General features: G+C 49.4%; 3 protein-coding genes across 4 annotated transcripts; 2 read left to right on the top strand and 1 right to left on the bottom strand.

Moving 5' to 3' along the window:
• The first annotated feature begins 126 nt into the window (after nucleotides 1–126).
• On the top strand, nucleotides 127–6,949 carry SEC11A (SEC11 homolog A, signal peptidase complex subunit). Of its 2 annotated transcripts, XM_081337549.1 has the most exons (6): nucleotides 129–265; nucleotides 1,731–1,840; nucleotides 3,589–3,738; nucleotides 4,466–4,585; nucleotides 5,630–5,687; nucleotides 6,681–6,949. In XM_081337549.1, the coding sequence occupies exons 1-6, from the start codon at nucleotides 146–148 to the stop codon at nucleotides 6,729–6,731; spliced, it is 609 nt and encodes a 202-aa protein (XP_081193675.1). In that variant the 5' UTR covers nucleotides 129–145; the 3' UTR covers nucleotides 6,732–6,949. The 2 variants fall into 2 exon arrangements, with proteins under 2 accessions (XP_081193674.1, XP_081193675.1); XM_081337548.1 differs by lacking the exon at nucleotides 5,630–5,687 and having other exon boundaries at nucleotides 127–265.
• Nucleotides 6,950–10,725: 3,776 nt separating this feature from the next.
• On the top strand, nucleotides 10,726–14,697 carry NMB (neuromedin B). The gene is made up of 3 exons (XM_081337550.1): nucleotides 10,726–11,492; nucleotides 12,922–13,139; nucleotides 14,082–14,697. Exons 1-3 carry the CDS (start codon nucleotides 11,345–11,347, stop codon nucleotides 14,121–14,123), a joined length of 408 nt encoding a protein of 135 aa, XP_081193676.1. The 5' UTR covers nucleotides 10,726–11,344; the 3' UTR covers nucleotides 14,124–14,697.
• A 1,699-nt stretch (nucleotides 14,698–16,396) lies between these two features.
• On the bottom strand, nucleotides 16,397–21,852 carry DUOXA2 (dual oxidase maturation factor 2; the record flags this gene model as incomplete). The annotated part of the gene is made up of 6 exons (XM_081337784.1): nucleotides 16,397–16,629; nucleotides 17,282–17,493; nucleotides 18,251–18,464; nucleotides 19,519–19,653; nucleotides 20,509–20,566; nucleotides 21,706–21,852. The coding sequence occupies 6 exons, from the start codon at nucleotides 21,850–21,852 to the stop codon at nucleotides 16,427–16,429; spliced, it is 969 nt and encodes a 322-aa protein (XP_081193910.1). The 3' UTR covers nucleotides 16,397–16,426.
• Between the last annotated feature and the right edge of the window lie 1,214 nt (nucleotides 21,853–23,066).

The following is a 23,066-nucleotide window of genomic DNA, read 5'->3' as shown; positions in this document are numbered from 1 at the left end:
CCCCGCCTACGCTCTACTGCTCGGGCAGAACCGGAAGTGACGTCTTCCCCCGCAGGCCTCTTAACAGGGCTCCCTCGGGCTGGTCTAGGACCTATATGTTTCCCTCCTTTCCCCCCCCCCCCGCCACCAGCTTGGCCGGATATTGATGTCGGCGGCCGGAAGCGGAAGTGTGAGACGGTCGGGTCTCCCGGCTGCAGCCTCCTCGTCCGGCGGGATGCTGTCCCTGGACTTTCTGGACGATGTTCGGCGGATGAATAAGCGGCAGGTTCGCGGGGGCGCCGGGAGGGGGCAAAAGGGGGCGGGGGTCGGTCCCCACGCACGCGTGTATATGTGTATGTGTGTGTGTGCGCTGGATCCCCCGGTTGGGTTTGTAAAACCGATGTGTGCATGGGGGGTAGGTCACGTGACCCAGCGGGGACTGCTCTCTCTCTCTCTCCCCCCCCCCCCTTTCTGCTGCAAAGCACAGCCCGGCCTCCTTCCAGCAGCCCTGCACTACAAATCCCATCCTCCCCAGCGGGTGTGCCCGTGGGTCCAGGAGTGTGGAAGGTCCAGGTCCCGTGCAACGTCCTTGGAAGACGCAAAGGGGCCAAAGGAAACCAATGGAGGGGGCTGATATTTCTATCTTTGCTTGTGTGTGTGTGTGTGTGTGTGTGTGTGTGGCGTTTTGGGGTAAAACACAACGGTTAACTATGTCCCTCGCCTTGGCTTATGTTGTTATACAGTGGCTCCCAACCTTTTTTGTACCCCGCACCCCTACAACGCTTCTGGTATATTCTCACACCCCTTACAAGAGTTCCTTCTGTTATATATTCAAGATGGACAGTGTTTAATATTTATTTGTTATGTATAGGCGCGGGTCTATAGATATGTATATGTAGGGATGTGGGTCTATAGATATGTTGTATATAGTATGTTTAGGTGTGTGTCATGTATGCGTTCACTTTGAGAGCGGGCGACTAAATTTCACTTTTGATGTGTGCCGTTGGGCCCACAGTGAAAAAAATGACAATAAAGGTTATCTTATCTCTTATCAAAAGAACAGCAATGAGTTATGCATATACACTATAATTTTGAAAAACCCAAGTTTCTGCACCCCCTGGAATATCATCTCGCACCCCTGGTTGGGGAACCCCTGTTATTATATATATTATTGTAAAAAAGAGACAACAGTGTAATTTTATGATTAATGTGTCCGTGAGTGCTGTTGGGGAGCTTGAGTTGCGCAGCATAAAGAACAGGCAGGTTGGTGAGCCTGGATGGGAAGGAGACGGATAACGGAAACTAGAGGCTTGTCGCCTTCCTGATCCAGATCTTGCCAAAAGAAATTTTCTTTAAGCCTGCCTTCATTATGTGGGATTCAAGGCAGTGGACATACCTCTTTTCTTCATAACGGCAACCCTGTGAAGTGGTTTGGGCTGATGGAGAGGGACTGGCCCAAAGTCACCTAGCTGGCTTTTGTACCCATGGTGGAACTAGAACTCTCAGACTCCTGGTGATTGGCCCAATGTTACCCAGCCAGCTTTCATGCCTAACTGCTTGCAATCCCCAGTGGAACGAACTATTGACTGCAGAAAGACTTCTAAATTGGTGGCTTGTCATTTGAAAGGGTGTGGGGCATTGCCTTGAAAGATGTGCCCAAATTAGAGCGCCTTGCAAGGGGTGGGGGGGTGTCTTTGTGTTTTGCAAAGGACTGTCTCAAGTTCCCAGTGATAACCCCTCTCCCTTCCCAGCTCTATTACCAGGTTCTCAACTTCGGGATGATCGTTTCCTCGGCGCTGATGATCTGGAAGGGGTTGATGGTGGCAACGGGCAGCGAGAGTCCCATCGTTGTTGTACTTAGGTAAAATCATTCTGGTAATCTGGGGCTCGACCCATCCTACTGGGTGAGATTAGGAAGGAAGAGGCGGCCGTGATAGCTTGGCGGGGGGTGGTGGTGGTGGAATGTGGCTTCTGCTAACATAGTGTGATCTTTGAACTAGTGTTATCTTGACAAAAGGGCAGAGTTTAGGCTTAGGGCCCGTCTTGACTGGTTTACAGATTGTACTTGAGTTACGATGCCATTCTTCTGTCAAAGAATCTGCTTTCAAATACAAGTGAGACTCTACAGAAAAGAGCAACAAAGATGATTAGCCGACTGGAGGCTAAAACATATGAAGAACGGTTGCAGGAATTGGGTCTGTCTAGTTTAATGAAGAGAAGGACGAGGGGGGACACGATAGCAGTCTTCCAGTATCTCAGGGGCTGCCACGAAGAAGAGGGAGTCAAGCTATTCTCCAAAGCACCAGAAGGTAGCACTTTTTTCCCTGTGCTGCTGTAACTTCGAACAATCACTAAGCGAATGGTTGTAAGTCGAGGACTATCTGAATTGACTGAATAGCCAGTACAAAGTTGATTGTTTTCCATGTATTCTGAGCAAACGAATCCGTGGATAGCTGCCTCCGCTAGCCTTATAGGGACAGTGATACAAATACATTGTACAGATTATACCCTCTAAAAACCTACCTGCATTCAGCACAAAGCCCCGCGCTTCCCCGCCCCCCGTTTTTTTTAAAAGAAATGAAAAGATAAGATACTCCTTACCTGGCAACTGAGTTGACATGACATCAGAGAGAAAACAGATGGGAAAGAATAGAAAAGAAAGCATTTATTTGCAAGCTTGAAACAAGGTGTGGGGGAGGGCTGTTAGGGAGTACAAAATGAGCAAGCGAAACTGCCGGGGAAAAAAATCTGTTGCGGAAGGCAGCTGGCGGGGAAGACAGAAAGACACAATCCGTGTGCAACATCTTGGCGCCTACGGTACAGAGTGTGCTCCACGCGTCTGTGACAGAAAATCAGAAGGCAGCCTTCTTGTCTTAACTCCTCTAGGAAATGGACCCAGGGCAGTTCCTACTGTTACTTCCACTTTGCACGATTTAGGACTTTAAGCCTCTCCCCTTCTACCTGCAAGGGGACCTCCGAAACACTCTGTGTTTCCAATTTTTCATTCTTTGAGACTTCGGCTTCCCATTTCTTGGCGTGCTGGGGTGGGGGGAGAGATCCCATCGTGACTACTAATCAGGGTGAGCATGGTTGAAACAGAGAAAAGCATCTCTTTAATACAGGAGCCAATAAACTTGGTGCATTGGAAGGGGAAATCAGAAGTTTAAAGTAGGGGCCTTAAGCCCAAGGCTGAAACATCTATTTTGCATCTAAAAATCTAAAGAAAAACCCACCAGGGCCTGTCATTCAATAGGACAGTAACAGCTGTCTGTCCCCGGCGGTATCTATACATCCCATTTCATCTGGCAAGAGAAGCATGCTCTGGGTCCCATCCATGAGAGATGCCACGCCCTGGAACATCACCCCCCAACTCTACTGGCCAACTCTACTGGGACTTCCCCCAACGCTAGTGGCCAAGAATTTTTGGGAAGCGTGCGAAGATTCTACCTCCAGTGAGGTTCCCAGGGTAATCAGTAGTGGATCGTTTTATATATATATGTGTGTGTGTGTGTGTGTCTTTAACCCTTGAAAACTGACAGGGCTAATCTCACCTGAAGGCAAAATGCAGAGCTTGAGTTCTTTTTATCAACCGATGCTTTGGTCTTCCAGTGGCAGCATGGAACCTGCATTTCACAGAGGAGACCTGCTGTTCTTGACCAACCGCATTGAAGAGCCAATCAGAGTGGGGGAAATCGTGGTCTTTAGGATAGAAGGAAGGGAAATTCCAATCGTGCACCGGGTCCTGAAAATCCACGAAAAGTACGTCTTGGTTTTTGGATGGGTGATAGTTGCCGAAGTCTGTGGCTAGGTCACTTTTCACTGTGTCCGTCAAGCTACGAAACCTCCTGTCTTTAGGACCGCCGTAATGCTTCTAGCTTGTCCACGGTGGTGGGAATGGGGAAAGAGGGGAGAGTTTTGGATCCACTGGTGTTCCTTATCAACGTGAGAAGCCGAAGCCATAGAGTTGTTTCGGCGAACTCAAGTTTATTCTTGTAATGATTACTCGAAGACATATTGGACACTGCGATGTGAACTGTCAGAGAGGGATGGGGAAATTTCATTCTTTTAATTAGGCTTAACTTTGTGGAAGGAAAAAGAGGAGTAATCCCAGGCATCTACCCTCTCACAAACCACCTACAGCAGGGGTCCCCAACCCCCGGTCTTTGGACCAGTACCGGGCTGCGGCATGCCAGCAACCGGTCCACACAAACCAGCAAAGCCCCATCCACGGGATGCAGGCAGCACACAAAACCACGCACCCTCCGGTCCGCGGGAAAACCTCTCCGCGAAACCGGTCCCTGGTGCCCGAAAGGTTGGGGACCTCTGACCTACAATACTCAGAAGAAGAAACCAGTTTAAAAGCTTGAGGCTGCCTACTGGTGTAAGGTGACACATTCACTTGGCATTTTCTTTCCTCCTCACGATGTGATTGCATTCTGCTTTGCCCACTCGCTAATGGTGGTCTTCCCCCCCCCCCTTGTGCCAGGCAAAACGGCGACATCAAGTTTTTGACCAAAGGCGACAACAATGCAGTTGATGATCGAGGCTTGTACAAACAAGGGCAACACTGGCTGGAGAAGAAAGATGTGGTTGGAAGAGCGAGAGGGTGAGTGAGGCGCAAGCCAGCTGGCGGGCATGGTAAAATGGACATGCCGTCCTAAGCGTAACCACCGTCTGCAGAATTCAGTCCTGTCCCCTGCCGTTAGATAATAAATCTTCCCCTTTTCCCAAAAGGCAACCGGACTTTCTTGGGGGGTTTCCCCCCCCCTTGAAGACATTTCACTTCTCATCCCAGAAGCTTCTTCGGTTCTGACTGATTGGTGGGGCAAATGGAAGGATTTATATTCTTTGGAGTCATTTTTTTTAAAATCCCATTTATATCCCGCCCTTCTCCGAAGACTCAGGGCGGCTTACAATCTAAAGCACAATGTGCTTAGCCTTCATTCTAGGTATATGCCTGCTTATTAGGGCTTTCGCCCCCCCCCCCAGCGGCATTATTACAAAGTCAGCTTAATTGCCCCCAACAATCTGGGTCCTCATTTTACCTACCTCGGAAGGATGGAAGGCTGAGTCAACCTTGAGCCTGGTGGGACTCGAACCTGCACTAATTGCAGGCAGCTGGTGTTACCTAAGGAGGCATTAGCCCACTGCTCCACCAAGCCCACTGCTCCACCAAGGATCATTAGCCCTCTGAAGATTGGTTTTTTAAGGGGTGTGTGTGTGAACCCCAAGAAAGTTCAGTTGCCTTTTGAGAAGCACCGTTTGGATAACCATGGCCTGGATGATCAAGAATCTTGATAGACATCTCCCTCTGATTGTTTCTGCCCATTTCCAAGATGGGAAAGACGTTATTCCTGGAAACCTTGATTCTGCCTGTCAAGTCTCCTTCATAAAGCCCGTTTTCCTTTTGTGTCTCGGTTGGGGATAAATGAGGCCCTCTGGTTTTGGGCTCCCCTGCTTCTGGATGATGCATTGTTTCTGAGCTTCCATGAAGGTCTTTTTAAAAACCTGCATGTGAGGAAGAGGGAGGCACCCCACTGTTTTATCAAAAGTCCTACATCTGTTGCTTTCTTGTTTCCCGGCTACCGATAAGCCCAGGAAGCTTCAGCCATTCCAGCATCTAAAAAGGATCACTTTGTTTCCGATTTAGGTTCGTGCCGTACATTGGAATAGTAACCATTCTAATGAACGATTACCCTAAATTCAAGGTAGGACTTTTTGTTCATTTACTCTCTTGAGGTGACGCAGTGCATTGGCAAAACCAAACCACCATTCAGACAGTACAGGTGGGTTCTGGGTCTCTTTCAAAGTCCGGCTGAAACCCAAGGTCCTGAGACACATTCAAGCCGGCAGTTGGCTGTCAATGATGGTTTGGTGCAAAAGACCCACCGTTTCTGACCTTCCCAGGTCTTGGAAATTGGTTTGGTTTGGGAACATAAATTGGAGGTTGAGAAAAGCCAGAGAACATTTAAAAAAAAGTAGACAAGGCACATCAAATTTTCTGAAGTTTAAACATTAAAAAAACCACTTTTTTTAACAAAGTAAGACAAGGCACACCAAACCTCCATAACATTTTTTCCCCCTCAAGTTTAAACTCTTCCCAGGACGGATGCGTGTTTTAACCTTCCATCTTGCATTGCTTAAAGTTTGCTGTCGCTATTTTGCGTCCGTCCATCCTACAAAACCTCCTTTGGTTCGTTTCGTCTCGGCCTATCGTGCAAATCACGCATTCTAGTTTGCACGTTACTTATGCGTTAGCAGTGTGCTGAAGCCTAACCTCTGGGGCAGGGGTAGGCAACCTCAGCTCTTTTATGACTCAGGGACTTCAACTCCCAGAATTCCTGAGCCAGCCTGGCTCAGCTTGGAAACTCCTCCCTTTCCCCTCAACGTGGCTGGCTCAGGAATTCTGGGAGTTGAAGTCCACGAGTCATAAAAGAGCCAAGGTTGCCTACCCTTGCTCTGGGGGCTTATTCTAGAAACCTTGCTTAAAAGATGAAAATAAAGCGTATTGGCAGGATGCAAACCCATCCACAGAGGTGGCAAACGTGTGCCTAAAATTTGTGCCATTTGGGGTGTTTTTATGATTTTTTAAATATTTTTTTTGCTTTCATGCCTAAAGTGGGACTAGAACTCACGGTGAAATTCCTGCAATGTGGGCGAACGCTTCAGTTATTTCTGTCTTGTTCTTTTCTCCCCACCAGTACACTGTCCTTTTCCTCCTGGGCTTGTTTGTCCTCGTCCACCGAGAGTAGCCCCTCACCGGCGGAGGCGTGGGTCACCCTCCAAGTAGACCGGGATGTGAAGTGTGTCCATTTCGCTGCTGCTTAATCCGAGTTGGATTTTGGCATTTTCGTTTTCTACGACTGCTGTGTCACGGGCAGGTTTAATCTCAGTATTTTGAAGAGTTCGTCACACTTTAGCATTTTTGTACATCGGTGAATTTTTTATATTAAAAACGTTTTAAGCCAAAGCCTTTTGCCTTTGTTTTTTTTTTTCCTGAGCTTAGGGGATTTTTATTTTTATTTTTTTCTCAGCTGACTCGGTTGAAAAGTATGAAAATCTTGATTCTGGTTAATGGCTGGAGACGCTCCCAGGAAAGACCTTTTCTTCTTCCAAATAAAAATAAAGGTCATCTTAAGACATTTGAGTGGAGAGGCCTGGGACCTAATGCTGGAATTTGCACATTCAAAAAGTTGGCTTTTTAATTTTAGTATGAATGTGCCAAAGAAGAGCTGGGGTGGCACAGTGGCTAGAATGCAGTATTGCTGGCTGACTCTGCTCACTGCCAGCAGTTTGATTCCCACAGCTCAAGGTTGACTCAGCCTTCCGTCCTGAGGTCAGTAAAATGAGGACCCGGATTGTTGGGGGCAAGAGGCTGACTTTAAACCGCCTAGAGAGGGCTGTAAATCACTGTGAAGTAGTATGTAAGTCTAAGTACTATTCCTTCCTTCCTTCCTTCCTAGTGCTTAGAATGCAGTATTACAGGCTAACTTTGCCCACTGCCAGCAGTTTGATTCTCACCAGCTCAAGGATGACTCAGCCTTCCATCCTTCCGAGATTGGTAAAATGAGGACCTGGATTGTTGGGGGCAAATATGCCGACTCTGTAAAAATTGCTTAGAGAGGGTCGTAAAACACTGTGAAGTTGTATATAAGTCTAAGTGCTATGGCCATGCCGGAAACCAGGTACCCACATGGCCTGCTATGACAAGGAAGAGCCAATGCTTTGGGCCTCGGAAAAATGTATTTATTAAATTTATATGCCATCATCCTGTTTCCCCTCAGGTGATTCTAGACAGCTTACCACAAAGTATTAACAACAGTATAAAACATCAAAATATTAAGATGGTAATATTAAAAACAGGTGGCTAAGGGAGGGGGCAAGATACAGACAGGGTGGGAATAGAATCTTCTCTCCATCCATTAACCGTGTCCAGTATGAGAGACACAGACACACACAATGTTCTAGAGCAGGGGTCACAATGTTCTAGAGCAGGGGTTTTCAAACTTGGCAAGTTCAAGGCTTGTGGGCTTCAACTCCCAGAATTCCTCAGCCAGCCTGGCTGAGGAATTCTGGAAGTTGAAGTCCACAAGTCTTGAACTTGCCAAGTTTGAAGACCCCTGTTCTAGAGGGCAGGAAAGGCTGTTCTGGACCCCATCAGCTGGGATTCTTAAGTAACAGGCCCCAGAGCATGTCCCTTCTTCCAGCAGGTATGGGGCAGGGTCAGTCCCATTGGGATGAGATGGTTCAGGATCAAAACACCGTAGCTGTTCTCGCCGCATTTTTAGCTTTGCTGATTAATATCTGATGCGGTTTTTTTCTTTTTTTTCTTTTTCTTACCACCTCCGCTGTTAGCAAAGCCGCTGTAAAACACATTCCCGTGGGTGGCTTAATTTTATCCAATTGTGACTCTGCCCTTGAGGAGGCAGTCAACACTGCAGTTGTTGCTGCTTCGTCAAAAGAGGCATAACTGGGTCACGGCAGGAATCCTGGTTAACTGACTCGGCCACCTAACCAGGGATCTTCTCTTTGGGATTGGTTGAATGAATCCCACCTGTGAGATAGCTGGCTCCGATCCTCACAGCTGACAAATCAAAGAGACACGCTCCGACTCCCGATTTTACGCTTCCAACAAGCTTGCGGAGTCGGCTGGTTAGAGGACAATGGCTTGAGTTTGGGGTCCCCATCAACATTTATTAATCAAGTCTTTTTTTTTTCCCTTCTAAGTCCCAGGGACGCTGCCTTTTGCCTCTTTTTTTTCTTTCTTTCTTGGTTCCAACGCAAATGTTGCTAATCAACACCTTTGCAGCATTAAATGGAAAAGCTGCTATTGTTTTATGCAGGAGGAGGGACGGCTAATTGCTGCGAAGAAAGGTGTTACCCCTCAAAAGCGGCTGGATAAGACACTTCTTCCCCCACATCTCCCCACACCCATTTCGCTTCTAAGTGGCAGCATTTCAGAAAGAGCAAAAAGGGAGTATGTTTTGCCCAACGGAGGGGGGTCTCTGGGAGACGTACAGTTGGTCCTCCACTGTACAACCACGAGGGAGCCCAACATTTCAGTCGTTAAACGAGACTGTTGTTAAGCGAGTTTGGCCCCATTTTAGGACCTTTCTTGCCGCAGTTGTTAAGTGAGCCCCCTGCAGTTGGTAAGCGAGTAACGCGGTTGTTAAGTGTAACCGGCTTCCCCCATTGACTGCTTGTCGGCAGGTTGCCAAAGGGGATCACGTGACCGCGGGATATTGCGACCGTCATAAATATGGGTCAGTTGCCAAGCGTCTTGAATTTTGATCACATAATCACGGGGCTGCTACGAAGCTCGTCAGTGTGAAAAACGGTCCTAAGTCTCATTTTTCAGTGCCGTTGTAACTTTGAACGGTCACTAAACTTTTAAATTGAGGACTACCTGTACTTTTTTCTTTTTTTTTTCTTTTTTTTTTGCATCCTTTAGCCTCCAAAATGTTTACAGGGTTGCTGGAAGTTAGCTGCCAATAACTGGGGTCCCTTCCTTCCACCCACTGCACCTCCTGCCTCTAATCCTCAGAAAGGCTTGGCCCTCTTTGATGCTAGCTAAGCCACTTCCGACAGTTAAACCCCTCCACAAACACCCCCACCCCCCAAATCCCACAGGCCTTTAATCCTCTTCTGCACCCTACAAGCCCACGCACCGCCTAATCCCAAATTTGAACAATCCGTGGCTTCCAGAACAAGAGTTTTAAGAATGGATAATGCCATCTTGCGTTGCTAGATCTTTGTGCAGCTTTTTTAATTCAGAGGGAAGCTATGTTCTTTAGGACAATAGCCTGCCCCAGGCACCCCCTCTAAAGCCTAACGTGGAATTTAAATTGTTTAATGGCCTGGAAAGGGCACTCCTGGAATAAGCCTACTGTAACTTTATCCACTGCGAAGAGGTTGCGAAAATGGGGGAAAGAGGTCAAAAGCGGCCTTCGGGATATCAAGAGGGCGACAGAGTGGTTTTGTGGCCAGAAGAACTCGTGATTTAGGACAGTTGTCGCAGGTCGGACCGTATTCATTGGTGGCTGCCAAAACAATGAAGTAATTTGTGACCTATTTTAAGGGGAATGTGCTTTTTTTTTTAATCCCATTTATATCCCGCCCTTCTCCGAAGACTCAGGGCGGCTTACAATCTAAGCACAAATCAATGTGCTTAGCAATTATTACAATACAGAGCAGAGAATCATAGGATCTTCCGGTCCAAAATGGCAGGAGCTTTATGCCATCCCAGTCAAGTGCTTGTCCGGTCTATTTTTGAAACGCTCCAGTGATGGAGCACTCCCCACCCCAAATATCCGATGTTTTCATGGCAAGGAGTGATTGATGCCCCCTGGCAAGAATGAAATGTCCCTTGATTTAGGGAGCTAAGGGGAGCCATCAAGATTTTCTGCCTGGCCCCGGTCTATAAAAGGAGAGATGGGGAGAGAGAGGACTAGCTCCCCCTGGGTTAACGTCCCCCCCACTTCCAGGCATCAGTCGTCAAGATACGTTCAAGCATCCTGCTTAGACTCAATCTTTTGTGGAGGACTTTCCTTGGGCTTTGGGGTTCCAGATGGCCATTTATAGGGCCATCTCAAATCAAGGGGCTAATTTGGAAAAAGGTCTTGGCTACTTAGTCCTCTTACTTCTCCCTGGCTGCTCTGTGTGCACTCAAAGGCTTTCTGATCCTTTGTTGTTGCCAAGATTAAGCCTCCACGGTTATAAGAGAGTTAAATTTTGGAGAGTGGTGATCAAATATTGTTTAGACGCCCCTTCCCTTCTCTTTCTTTCTCATTCCTCCCTTCTTCCCTCCTTCTCTTCCCTTCTTTTCTCCTCCTTTCCTTCTTCCCTCCCTCCTTCTCTTCCTTTGTCTCCTTCCTTCCTTCCTCCCTTCTTTCCTCCTCCTTTCCTCTCCTTCCTTCCCCTTCCCTTCCTTTCTGCTTCCTTCTTCCCTCTTTCCCTACCTTTCTTTTCTCCTTCTTCCCTCCTTCCTTTCCTTTTTCTCTCCTTCCTTCCTCCCTTCTTTCCTCCTTCCCTTCTCTCTCTTTTCTTCTTTCCTTCTTCTCTTCCTTCCCTTCTCTCCCTTTCCTTCCTTCCTGCCTCCCTCCTTCCCTCCCCTTCCCACCCCCCACCAGGCTCCTTTTGAAGCTCCACCGGTCATTGCGGACGATCTTACCCGTCCATTCAAAAGACGTGGCCGGGCCACCGTGCTGCGCTCCAGTCCCCGCCCCTGCTGCCCGGCTACTTAAAGCGGGGCCGGGTTCGAGGGAGGAGACGGCGACGACCCCAGACGGGCTAGGGCAAGCAGGGCAGGAAGGCGCCCCCCGGTGGCAAGACGAGACCCAGCAGGCCGTCCCTCCGTCGAGCCGCGATGGCCAGAGGCGGACTGGCCAAAGGCCGGAGCCTGCGGGTGGGCGGCGTGGCTTTCCTCATCCTCTTCTCCACCCTCTCCGTCTCGCCTTCGCCCGTCGAGAGGAGGAGCCGGCCCATCCGGCTCAGGGAGAACCTCTGGGCCACAGGTAGGGCGCCGGTTGTTTCGACGGGGGTCCCCGTCCCCCCCACCCGAGGGGAAGCTCCGTGGACGCGCCCCGAGCATCAGCCCCGGGCACCTGGCAAGAACCGCGCAGCCCCGGGCTTGAGGCGAGGGGGGCTGGCAGTGCCAACAGCCCCTTGCCCTCCACCGCCTTCTGAACAATCGGGGGTCCAGCCGCGCTGGTAGGAAGTGGGGGGGGCTCTTTGAGATCAGCCGGGCGCCCCTAAATCTCTGCGAAGCTCTCCAGAGAAACAGGAGAAGGACCGGGTGGTCGCAGCCCTTTAGGATCCCCTAAGGCTAACTTGGAGGGCTGCTGTTGGGGAGCGGGGGCGGAAAAAGTCAAGCCCGGCGCCGAGTTGAAGCTCCCTCGCAGCCTCCCTCGCGCTTCTGCGGCTGATGGGGCGGCGAAGCTGCTTTATTTCAGGGCTTCGGCAGCCTTTCGCCTTTCTGAAGAGCGCCGGGAGACGGTGCTCCACCTGATGCCTGCCTCGCTCCACCTTTGGGGTGGGGACGGCGTTGTTCCAACGCGCCGCAACAACGAGGGAAGCCTCCTTTCAGCACCCGGAGAGGGACAGCTCCGCAAAGCTAATATGGATTGCCTGTTATTTGCGGGGTGGCGATGGATATTGGAATATCCATGGCTAAAATTGGGAATATCTTGGATTCCAGCCTGACCGATTGGCCAGCTCTCCCTTCAGAGACCCCAGGGGTTACTCTCGAGTTTGCCAGCCTGCTTTCTTAGGGCAGGAAAGCAGCCCGGTTTTGATTGTTTGGGTTGTTTTCTCATGAGCAACGGTAAGCGCGGGGCTGGGTGGGTCTCTGTTCTTTTTCATTTATTTCATTTATTATATTTGTATACCGCCCTTCTCCCGAAGGACTCAGGGCGCACGAATAATTTTATTCCTGAATATGCGGTTCCTTTTCTTTTATCAATGCCAACAGCGCGTGAGTGGATGGAAGGCGAGTTTTCTTCCTTAGCAGCTCCAAATTTAAAAGCGGTGGAACACTAAAAGCAATACTTTTTTGGTCCTTTAAAAAATCGAATGCTATTTCTTCGGCTAACTGATAAATAATAAAGTAAGAAGCAATCCTGCTTTGGGGGATGGAGGTAGCGAAACTAACAAGGATTAAAGAAGAAGGAAAAGGAGGGAGGTAGTGAGGTAGTGAGGAAGGAAGGAAGGAAGGAAGGAAGGAAGGAAGGAAGGAAGGAAGGAAGGAAGGAAGGAAGGAAGGAAGGAAGGAGGGAGAGAGGGATAACTATAGAACAAGTGTGTCAATTGACACCAAAGTGCCAAGACAAAGGGGTGTTCATGACAGCAGCGAGAAGGGAGTGGACTTGATCAATCTCCAGGAGAGGTTGGAACCACCCCTTTGATTTATTTAATCTAAAATTCTACATATGGGCATCATTCTAGGGCATTTTATGGGGAAGAAGAGTCCCCTGAGTACCATCCCTCTCCGTTCATCATCCTTGGAAAGAGCAGAGCTCACCCATACCCCCAGAGGCTTCAGTCCTGCAGTCACAAGCATCATAGACAGCATGAATGACCTACTGACCAGAGAACTCCTCAAAATCCTTTTGCAACAGAAGCTTCTGGAGGAGAACCAAAGCACACAGGATCCCGAAGAACAGGTGAGATTTCTCCAGTTTCCTCTTGGAAGGGATGTGCAATTGCCAGGGTTCCACACAGCTTGTCATGACGCCCACCTTTACTTTCTCTGCCTCCATGCATCTTCCTTCACTGCGTGTTTCTCTTAGAACCCTGCCCAGGTCCTTTCTCAGGGAGCTGATTGATTGACAGGCTAAATGCTGGTGGGCTGGCACTTGATCAACTACCTCCAGTTGGCTCCTTATTGCTGCAACACCTAGTCTAGTTTTTGCATTCTTTCTTTCTTTCTTTCTTTCTTTCTTTCTTTCTTTCTTTCTTTCTTTCTTTCTTTCTTTCTTTCTTTCTTTCTTTTCTTTTTTTCTTTCTTTCTTTCTTTCTTTCTCCTTCTTCTCTTTCTTCTCCTCCTCCTCCCTTGCCTTCTTCCCCTCCCCCAACTGTTCATAAGCAAAGAATTGACCAACTGTGATTTTCTGCAAACCACACAGATGCATTGGCCCATCCCTAAAAAAAAAAGTGGAGTTTCTAGTTCCCATGGTCCTGAATGAAATACTGGTTCTTTAGATAAGAACCATCCCTCCCATATATTTTTTTTTCAGGCAACAATTTTACTCCTCCTTTCCAGAGATGGGAACTGAACTGAGGAGCTTTCTGCCGAGCAAAACATAAGCCATGTTTTTCTCTTCTCTTTTAGTCCTATGTGACACCTCTTCCTGCTCTTAAAATGGTAACTCACTGACTGCTTTATCTCACATCGATCCACTGCCATAGATTTCTTTCTTGCTTTACTGCTATCATCCCTGCAGGATAAAAAATGGAGGCTGGATCTGTGTATTGTACAAATCCCTCCTGGGATTTCTTTGACCTGAAGGGATCCTAGTTTGGAGGAGGCCAAAAGCAGCCAGAGGAGATTGATATGCTATGTGTCCGACTAATTTGTCTCTTTCGATTCTCATTTCCCACTGTAGGAAATGCCGACATTAATGAAATTGCTGGCAAAATACATTTAATGGCAAAGAAGCCAGGAAGATGTGATGAACTCTGGAAGAAAAGTAGAGGGGCTCCTGGAAGCTTTTCTCAGTCAGATGTAAAAAATAAAAAATATATATAAGGCTTCAGTGTGGGGAAAAAACACCTATTGATTCTGTGTGCTGTGGTTGCTGGGAAGTGGAATTTAATGGAAGTTGAAAGAGAGAGGCAGAGAGAGAGAGAGAGAGGAGAGGAGAGAGAGAGAGAGAGTGAAAGAGAGAAAGAGAGAGAGAGAGAGAGAGAGAGAGAGATTGAGAGAGAGAGAGAGAGAGAGAGAGAGAGAGAGAGAGAGAGAGAGAGAGAGAGAGAGAGAGAGAGAGAGATTGAAAGAGAGAGAGAGAGTCCATACATTGGAAAACAAGGTAGACACTGGGCAGGTACATCCTGTAATAATAAGCACTCCAGCATCACTTCAGTGATCTGCAGATGAACGCAGAGATTGCCAAGCTGTACTTGTTAACTTTTCCAGATCTTTGGTGTGAGGTCAAAGAAACAAAATTTGTGGTTTGCTCCAGTGCCTAAAAGAAGAGATGACTAAAAACCAACCATCCTTATTCCTCTGTTAGCTGAGACTCTGGATTCTTTCCTCCTTTGGGGAAATATAACCCACCAAGCAAGCCTTGCTTGCAAAAAGGTATTTATTTCAAGAGACGCATATCCATCTGAAGTCACGCCACGGAGCTCCGATAGGGCTTGATGATCTGGGGAAGGCGAGTCATGGTGGAATCAACTTTGGGAGACCTGATTCAAACTCTCAGACCAAAAGATGAGTCAAAGCTAAGTCAGTAAAGATAGCAGCCTTCATTCCCAAAATCCATAAGTCTTCAAAGACATGAATCATTTCCAGAATTTTATTAATAAATAATACAGCTACAGTACTATTCTGTTGGCAAAAAAATACAACAAGAGTTACAATCAGGTCACAGAAGAAATTTGCTAAGGCACCCTTACTGCTTCCTAAGTGCTCGCCAGCAGAGCTGTGCTCAGCCCAGAAGTATACAAGAATAGCTACAACAGCCAGGGAGATATGTAGTTCACCCATAAGTAGCTTGAAAGGCCCACCTCTGAGTAAGAGCCGGGCCATCATGCTTGGAGGCACCTACAAGGACTTTAACAGAACAAAACAGGGATCATGGTCAATATTCCTCCAATGGTATGTTTTGCTAATGCTTCACGATGAATATTTGCCCAGCCCTCACTCCAGATCTTCTGTTTGTGGCCAGAATGCTTAGCCCCTAAGGAAAAGGGAGGGACTTGATCCCCCCCCCCATGCATGTTGCCATATACCGAAAAGAAAAACCTCAAATCTAGGCTAGGGTGATCTGCAGATATACAGGTATGACTTGTTTTGTTTTGTTTGGCAGGAGATCAAGCCAGGTTTCTCTTTTCTTGTCTACATCTATGGTGTCTTCAAACTATGTGAAGCCAATTGGCAAAGACCTTTGGCTGGAGGCAGCTTCGTAGAGAGGAAATAGCGGCCTTCCATTAAACATTTCTGCTCTCTCTCTCTTAGTGTGACTCTAGCCTCCTTATGTCCTTTATTTGGGGAGCCTGGTTGCATCCTTGTAGAACCACAAAATGGAGTGCTTTTTTATTGCTTATGGATGTGTTGGCTGTATGCTCCAAAGCCGCTCAGAGCCAGCTGGAGTCAGGCAGTGCCTAAGTCAAATAAAAGAAATATTCAGTTGGCAAAAATCTTGGGTCCATGACGTGAGGAAGGATCTCCATCCAACAGGAGCAGCCCAAGTAGTTTGCTGCTTGGTACAAAGGACATGTCCTCCAGCTACAGAAACTCCTTGGTGGTTGGGTCAGAGTCTGTTGTGATAGGACAGCATCTTCCAGGGCTTCTGAGTGCACCAAGCCAAGGGCAGGCCGCACACCGTACATGACATCCATCTTGTACCCCTTCCTCTTCCAGTATCTGCTGCTCAAAGCATTTGCCTCACTCCGTCTATTGATGGGAGAGGTCCTCAGTGGTACCCCAATGGGATCTGCTGTGCATACTCCCCTCCTGCTAATATTAGGACCATCTCTCTTACTGACGCCACCCCTTTCCTGGGTTGGCTGGCATTGGCACCAGATCCTTCAAGAGAAGCATTTCATGAATGTTCTTCAAACCCAAACAATGCGTTCATGAGGTTGGCCTACCAAAGCCTACGATGGCCCCAAAAGGAGTCAGTTCATAACAGTGCACCATTGCTTCTCAGTGGCTTGGCCAGGACACCGCACCATCCATGTCCCTTTTGAAAGACCACTTCAAGCAAGTCCCAGGTCAAGTTGGGCTTTAGCTGTTCTTGATGGTCAGTTTGAAATCAGGCTGAGAAGAAAGTGTCTGGGCCTGGTGGAAGTAGGGGTTGATGTACACCTCACCCAGTATGCCTTCATCATCCTCTTCATCCTCAGCCAGGTCAAAGAATGCTTTCAGAAGGTCCGGCTTAATAAAGTGCAAGGCTATCACCACAATGCCAGCAAGGAAGCAGAAGAGCCCTGGAAAAGAGAAGCCAGCAGCATGAAACAGGGGCGCCCCCAAACCATCACTCAGCTTTGCTTTTCCAACACATGTGCTATACCAGGGGTAGGCAACCTCGGCTCTTTTATGACTCATGGACTTCAACTCCCAGAATTCCTGAGTCAGCATAGCTGACTCAGGAATTCTGGGAGTTGAAGTCCATGAGTCATAAAAGAGCCGAGGTTGCCTACCCCTGTGCTATACCGACACGTGATACTGTCCAGGGAAAAAGGTCAACAAGCATATCTGCACCCCTTGCTGACTCTGGTTAAATTAAACCATGCTTAGAGTTATGAGGTTGGCTTGCCTTTGGGTTTAGTAAGTTGTGTACATGGAGCCTGGTGTGAGGCATGTAAAAAATTAGCAGCGTTTGGACCGCACCATCATGGCTGACCCTTTAACATTCTCAACCTCAACCTATAGAGACACCCCTGCTCCAGGTAGATAAGCCCACCCAGAGGAGAAGGTGTATGTCCCAAAGAAGACTTATTGTCACAAGGGCAACGTGAAGCTCAATAAACAGCTATTGCTGTGAGCTCCATGGGTTAAATAATTGCATGGAGTGGAATGGCCAGGATTGAAATTTCTTCGCTTCCAGGAAAAAAAAAACCAACCCTTTGGGATGCTCACCTGTGGCCAAAGTGAGCCAGAAAGATGCCCCATAGGCCAGCTTCAGGGACGCCAACCCAAACTGGATGGCACACCAGGCATTCCTCCCCGTGGAGAAGGACAGGAGTGCGAAGATGAGGAAGGCCCCCGTGACGAGAAGCATGAAGCCGCCGTAAACTGGGACCGGCATGGAGAAGAGCATGTTGGAGACCAGCCACGCACAGAAGGCTACCCTGCAGTTGCAAAGAAAAAAAAAAGTCACAAGGGTTAGGGGACAGAGGAGGTTTGGGGGTTTTGCCCTCCATGTTAGCCCAAAGCGCAAAAGACGGCAGAGAGGAGAATGGGGTTAGTCCCATTAGCCTTGCAAAGATGATTTCCTTTTCTAAAATCTTGCTCTGGAAAGGAAATATCACCCAGCAATGGGACAGGGCCTTGGTGGGATGGGGACAGGCAGTGGGGCATTCCCACGAAAAGGGAATGCCCCTCCAACGTGGGGGTTCTCGGTTAGAAATGATCAGAAGTCTTAGGATCTGTTTTCATTCAGGGCAGCAGAATCAGCCACTTCACTTTCCGAGTTCTCTATGTCACGTTTCCCCCCCCCCCACACACACACACTTGGCTGTCTGATTTCAGTGGACCAAAGCCGTAGAGGAGAAGGTTAGACTGACCTCAGTGAAGTGGAAAGAGCCTGTGCTTGGGGGTGGGGGTGGGGGGGCTGGAGGCTTCAGCCTAAGGGCCACTTGGGGGTCCTTTAGAAGCCTAGGTCAGAATTGCATGGGGGGGGAAGGGCAGGGAGAGGAGAAATCCCTAAGCATAGGGGGCTGTTTAACAGAGCAACCATTGATGGCTTCCAAAAGTGGTGGGGTTTCTTTAAGCAGAGGTTGGCTGGTCATCTGTCGGAAACGTCCACCTGGCCAAGGGCCCAAACTCCTCCCTCTTTCTAGCTTCTGCCTGGATGAATCCACCTGTGAGAAAGACAATGGCCCTTACCAGAGGGTTGCAGATGCATAGTGGCCCGCCATGCGGTAGACGTTGCTCAAGCCACAGGGACTGTGGTCGGTGAACTTCTCTGCCACGTAAAGGATGGGGCTGGGTAACCCCCGTTTCAGCCCCTCTTCAAACTCTTTGTCATAGTTGGTCCCAAACCACCAGGAGAACTCTTCGTTGTAATCAATGGTTTCGTTGAGTTGCTCCACGGGTTTTCCTGCCAAGAGGCAAGAAGGTGATGAGCCACTAAACAGGATCAGGACTGAGAACTGTGAGCCCCATGGTGGCTTCAAGGTGCCTCATCTCAACCGAGCTATAGTTATCAGGGTGAAATAACTGCAAAAGCTAGTGTTTCCCTAATCGCCCACAATGTCTGGGACTGCATCGGGCACCAGAGCCTTTGCAGATCTCCCTAGGACCACACTACAAAAAGGATGGGCAACTGGCAGCTTTGGCTACATCTCCCTCTCCTCCATTTCAAAAGCTCTTGGTCAGAAGCTCCAAAGTCCCTGCTAAGTAATTTAATCGGGAAGGAAGGAAGGAAGGAAGGAAGGAAGGAAGGAAGGAAGGAAGGAAGGAAGGAAGGAAGGAAGGAAGGAAGGAAGGAAGGAAGGAAGGAAGACTGTAGGGTCCTTGGCGCTCTCTGAGCTTGTTTGTTTTCTTGCAGACATTTCATTACCCAACTAGGTAACATCATCAGGACTAGAGTTTGTGGAGAGGAGGAGGAGGAAAGAAGGAAGGAGAGATGAAGGAAGGGAAAAGCAAGATGAGGGAGGGAGGGAGGGAGGGGCATAAAGGAAGAATGTTCAGCCTCTTCTTCCCTCTCTGTAACCTTCAGCCTCTCTCCCTTCTTAGACCAGCCTCCGACAGAATTCCCACAAGAGAAGCCCAGCATCATCAACAAACCCCCTTTGCTTGCTTGCCCTTACAAAGAGCCTAGTAGTGTACCTGTCAGCCCTTCGAGGTAGTCCAGACAAGAAGCACAGCCAGGGCTTCTCTCCCACCCTCCCTCCCTCCCTCCCTCTCTCTCTCTCTCTTTATTGTAAGTCTGACATTTTTGCAAGTCTGAAAGTTTCCTTTTACTCTCCAGAGAACCAGAGGGGTCTCTTCCGACGCGCTTCCCACGCCCTCCCTCCTTCTGTGGGCTGAGGTACCTTTTACGCCCCGGTCGTCCAACCTGCGTCTCTCCCAAGGACATTCCCCCTGGCCGTTATGGCGTCCAACCTTCCCCTCCCCATCTCTAACCCTGGCTCCGAGACCTGCAAACTCACCAACCAGGGTGATGTTGACCCCGGATAAGCCAACGTGCAGCCCGACGTCTGCATGGATCATGGCGGAGCTGAAGGATTTGTAGGAGGTGTTGGCTGCCACCGTCCCGGTCTCCCAGTCGGAGGAGAAGTGAACGGCTGCAAAAGAGAGAAACCACTCCGTGAACCCCGGGAAGGGAGTAGCGGAGAAGGGAAAGATTTCCAAAGTCTTCCCAGAGGATCCCGGAGCGCAAATGCTTGGGACTGAGCACCAGGAAAAAGGGCTCCCTGTCCACCCAGAAGACTAATCCAGATCAGAACACCAGAGTTGGAAGGGACCTTGGAGGTCACCTAGTCTAACCCCCTCAAGCAGGAGCCCCTATGGCATCCCAGACCAGGGGTTGCCCAAGTTCTTCTTCAAAACCTCCAGGGATGGAGCACCCACAACCTCTGGAGGTTCCACTGATTAATTGTTCTCGCTGTCTTAGAATAGAGTAGAGCTGGAAGGGACCTCGGAGGTCTTCTAGTCCAGCCCCCTGCTCGAGCAGGAGAACCTATAATATCATTTCAGACAGGTGAATGTCCTGTCTCTTCTTAAAAAACCTCCAAGGACGGAGCGCCCACGATTTAAGATCAAAATTAAGATAGAGCCTTGGTGGAGCAGTGGGCTAATGCCTCCTTAAGTAACACCAGCTGCCTGCAATTAGTGCAGGTTCGCGTCCCACCAGGCTCAAGGTTGACTCAGCCTTCCATCCTTCCGAGGTAGGTAAAATGAGGGCCCAGATTGTTGGGGGCAATAAGATGACTTTGTAATAATGCCGCTTGGGGTGTGTGTGAAAGCCCTAATAAGCAGGCATATACATAGAATGAAGGCTACTGCTAAGCTTGTAAGCCGCCCTGAGTCTTCGGAGAAGGGCGGGATATAAATGGGATTATAATAAATAAATAAATAAATAAATAAATAAATAAATAAATAAATAAATAAATAAATAAATGAAGGAAACCACGACTTACCGACGATCACTCCTCCAATAAAGAGGCTTGAGATGACCCGAACAAGCCAATATAGCCTCTGTGGACAAAGAGATCAGAGATCAGCACCCAGCCTCCACTTGCTCATGGGGGAGTTAAGGCTAGTCACTCTCTCCCAGCCCAACCTACCTCACAGGGCTGTTGTTTTGGGAAGTGGGGTGAAGTGAGAGGAGAACCTGCTGTGTTGATTTCTGAGCTCTCCAAGGATAAGGGGTCAAAATTCAACAAATCCAATGTTTGAAATGCTGGGCACAGCAAAGGCAGTCTCAATCTATGTTTGATCTCCTGGGATCCCACTTAGGAATTGACCCAAACAGATCGCGGTTTCTCTATCAACAGCAACAATAGCTTCCCTTCCCGCCCCCCCCCGCCCCCCCCCGTTCCAATTCTCCGAAAGAGAAAAAGATCTTACTTTTTTTATTCTTCAAACTAAGACATCATTTTTGTCCGCCAAAGTTCTCCCTTTCCCCATTAAAATGCAATCCCTACTTAACTCTCTTTTCATATAGAGTTTCTTGTGTACTTTGCTCACCCCCCCCATCCTGAAAATTATAGCTGTCGCCCTTTTAATCTGCCGCATTAAAGACCACTTCAGAGGGGCAGGAAAAAACTGGGAAGAATTCTACATTTTAGGTTAAAGCAGGCAATTAACTGGCTTTTTAAGAGAAAGCCACCCCACAAGAAGAAAGAAATGTGTGTCTCTAAAAATAAAATAAAAAAATTCTCGCTAGGGAAAAATCAAACAAACATCAATTCTCCCCCCCCCCCGCCCGCTTTTAAATTATGGTACAGATTGTTCTAGGTCTAGGGGAAGCAAAATATTCGTGGCCAGCGAAGTTTCCCGGAGTTTGCATTTATTTTATTTATCAAATTTAGAAGCCACTCGTCTCCCTCAAAGTTCCTCCTTGCCGCTGAATGTGTACATACAAACACCCACACCACGTGCACGGTCCGTTTAATCTCTTCCTGAATTAGCCCTCCTTTCTGGGGTTCACTCAAGACACTGAACCCCCATCAAACAAACAACCACGACTGTCACCAAACTGCCCACCAAGTGAATCCAAGCTAACTTTAAAGAACTGAGCATGTGAGGGTTTCCCCCCCCCCACGCTCCGCTGGGCTAAAAAGTCGTAGGAAAGTTTCACGGACGCTCCGTCTCAGGCCGGGATCGCTACTTACGGCTCTGCCTCGAATTCCAGGCAGGATCAGCAAGAAGCTGAAGGCGATAACCAAAAAGACGATGATGACAATAATCAGGTCCACGTCAAAGACGAAGGGCTTCTGGGATTGGGGGTAGAAGGGGTAGATGCCATCAAAAAAGGTCATATTTGCCCGCGGATCTGGAAAAGAGACGGGAAGAGGGTCAGTCAGAGGTTTTCCGCAGGAAGGTCATCCAAACGTGGACCGAAGGGGGTCGGTGGTCCTGGCAAAGGATTAGGAGGGGCCCAACCTCTTTGAAATGTGGGGGTGGGGAGGGTTTAGCTGAAGTCTTTCTGAGGCTGGGGAACTCTCCAACAACCCCAGGTAAGGGTCCAGGTTTCCAGTCGGCCCCAACTCTCCTCCGCCTGGTGTCCAGGCGTTCCGCAGGCGCAGCAACAAGCCAAGGAAGGGAACCCCTTTCCCTCCAAGCTGGCTTCTTTCGAAGCGAGAGAAGGAACTTCGGAGAGAAAAGGCATCCTTGGGACCGACTTTCTTCCTGAACATCCCCCCCCCTCGCCCCCTCCCTGCCAGCCGCCTCCGAGGGAGCCGTCAGGAGCGCTCCCAGCCGTCGGTCGGGGTGGGGTGGGTGGGCACCGCTTCGCTCCGGCTTCCCACCCGCAGCAGCCTCAGCCCCGCCGGGGCTTTTTGAACAGAAGAGCTGCGGAGATTATGGCTGGCAGAGGACAGAAGCACTCTTCGCATGCACAGAGGCATGCGACTTTCTTTTTCTCTTTCCCTCTTTCTTTTTCTCTTTCCCTCTTTCTCTCTCCGGAGCCAGGTGGCCGGAGAGAAGGGAAGTCTCCGGCCAGACCCAGAGGCTTTGGGTCCCGCCTGAATCCAGCCCCTCCCGGCTTGCGGGCAACAGCCACCGGGCAGCCTTACCCGAGAGGCTTGGCCTGCGCCTTCCAAGGAGATCGGAGCGCAATAGCGGCGCCCAGAGCAGCGCCCGGCCCTTATAGAGCCGGAGCGCGGGGGGGGGGGGGTCGCGCGCAGGTGGCATGCAAATGAGGGAGGTCCCTGGCCACGCCCCCCACACCTGGCTCCTCGAACAGCGGCCACCGGGCGCGCGGCAGTCCAAGGCGGCTGTGACAGCAGCAGCACCGCGAGCAGCAGCGGCAGCGCCGGGATCGCACCTGACCAGGTGAGCGGGCGGCTTTCCTGGGGCAGATCTCGAGAAGACAAGCCGGGAGGGCGGCCGGAAAAGTTCGGCTGGGTGGGTGGGTGGGGGGACCCCGCGAGGCTTTCCTGCCAGAGGCAGCCCCGCGCTTCCCCGCTGCCCACCGCCGCGTTTGCCAACACGCGTCGCGCCGGCCTTTGCGCGGACCGACTCCTCGCCGTCT

Source organism: Vipera berus (assembly GCF_964194415.1).
Source record: "Vipera berus genome assembly, chromosome: 12".
Taxonomy (NCBI): Eukaryota; Metazoa; Chordata; class Lepidosauria; order Squamata; family Viperidae; genus Vipera; species Vipera berus.
Note: the sequence above shows the minus strand (reverse complement) of the source record. Positions and strands in the feature narration are given on the sequence as shown.

Coding starts and splice junctions, on each gene's coding strand:
- NMB (XM_081337550.1), top strand. CDS start 11,345: ATGGCCAGAGGCGGACTGGCCAAAGGCCGGAGCCTGCGGGTGGGCGGC. Junction 11,493..12,921: donor GGAGAACCTCTGGGCCACAG/GTAGGGCGCCGG, acceptor GCATCATTCTAG/GGCATTTTATGGGGAAGAAG. Junction 13,140..14,081: donor CACAGGATCCCGAAGAACAG/GTGAGATTTCTC, acceptor TTCCCACTGTAG/GAAATGCCGACATTAATGAA.
- SEC11A (XM_081337548.1), top strand. CDS start 146: ATGTCGGCGGCCGGAAGCGGAAGTGTGAGACGGTCGGGTCTCCCGGCT. Junction 266..1,730: donor GGCGGATGAATAAGCGGCAG/GTTCGCGGGGGC, acceptor CTCCCTTCCCAG/CTCTATTACCAGGTTCTCAA. Junction 3,739..4,465: donor GTCCTGAAAATCCACGAAAA/GTACGTCTTGGT, acceptor CCCTTGTGCCAG/GCAAAACGGCGACATCAAGT.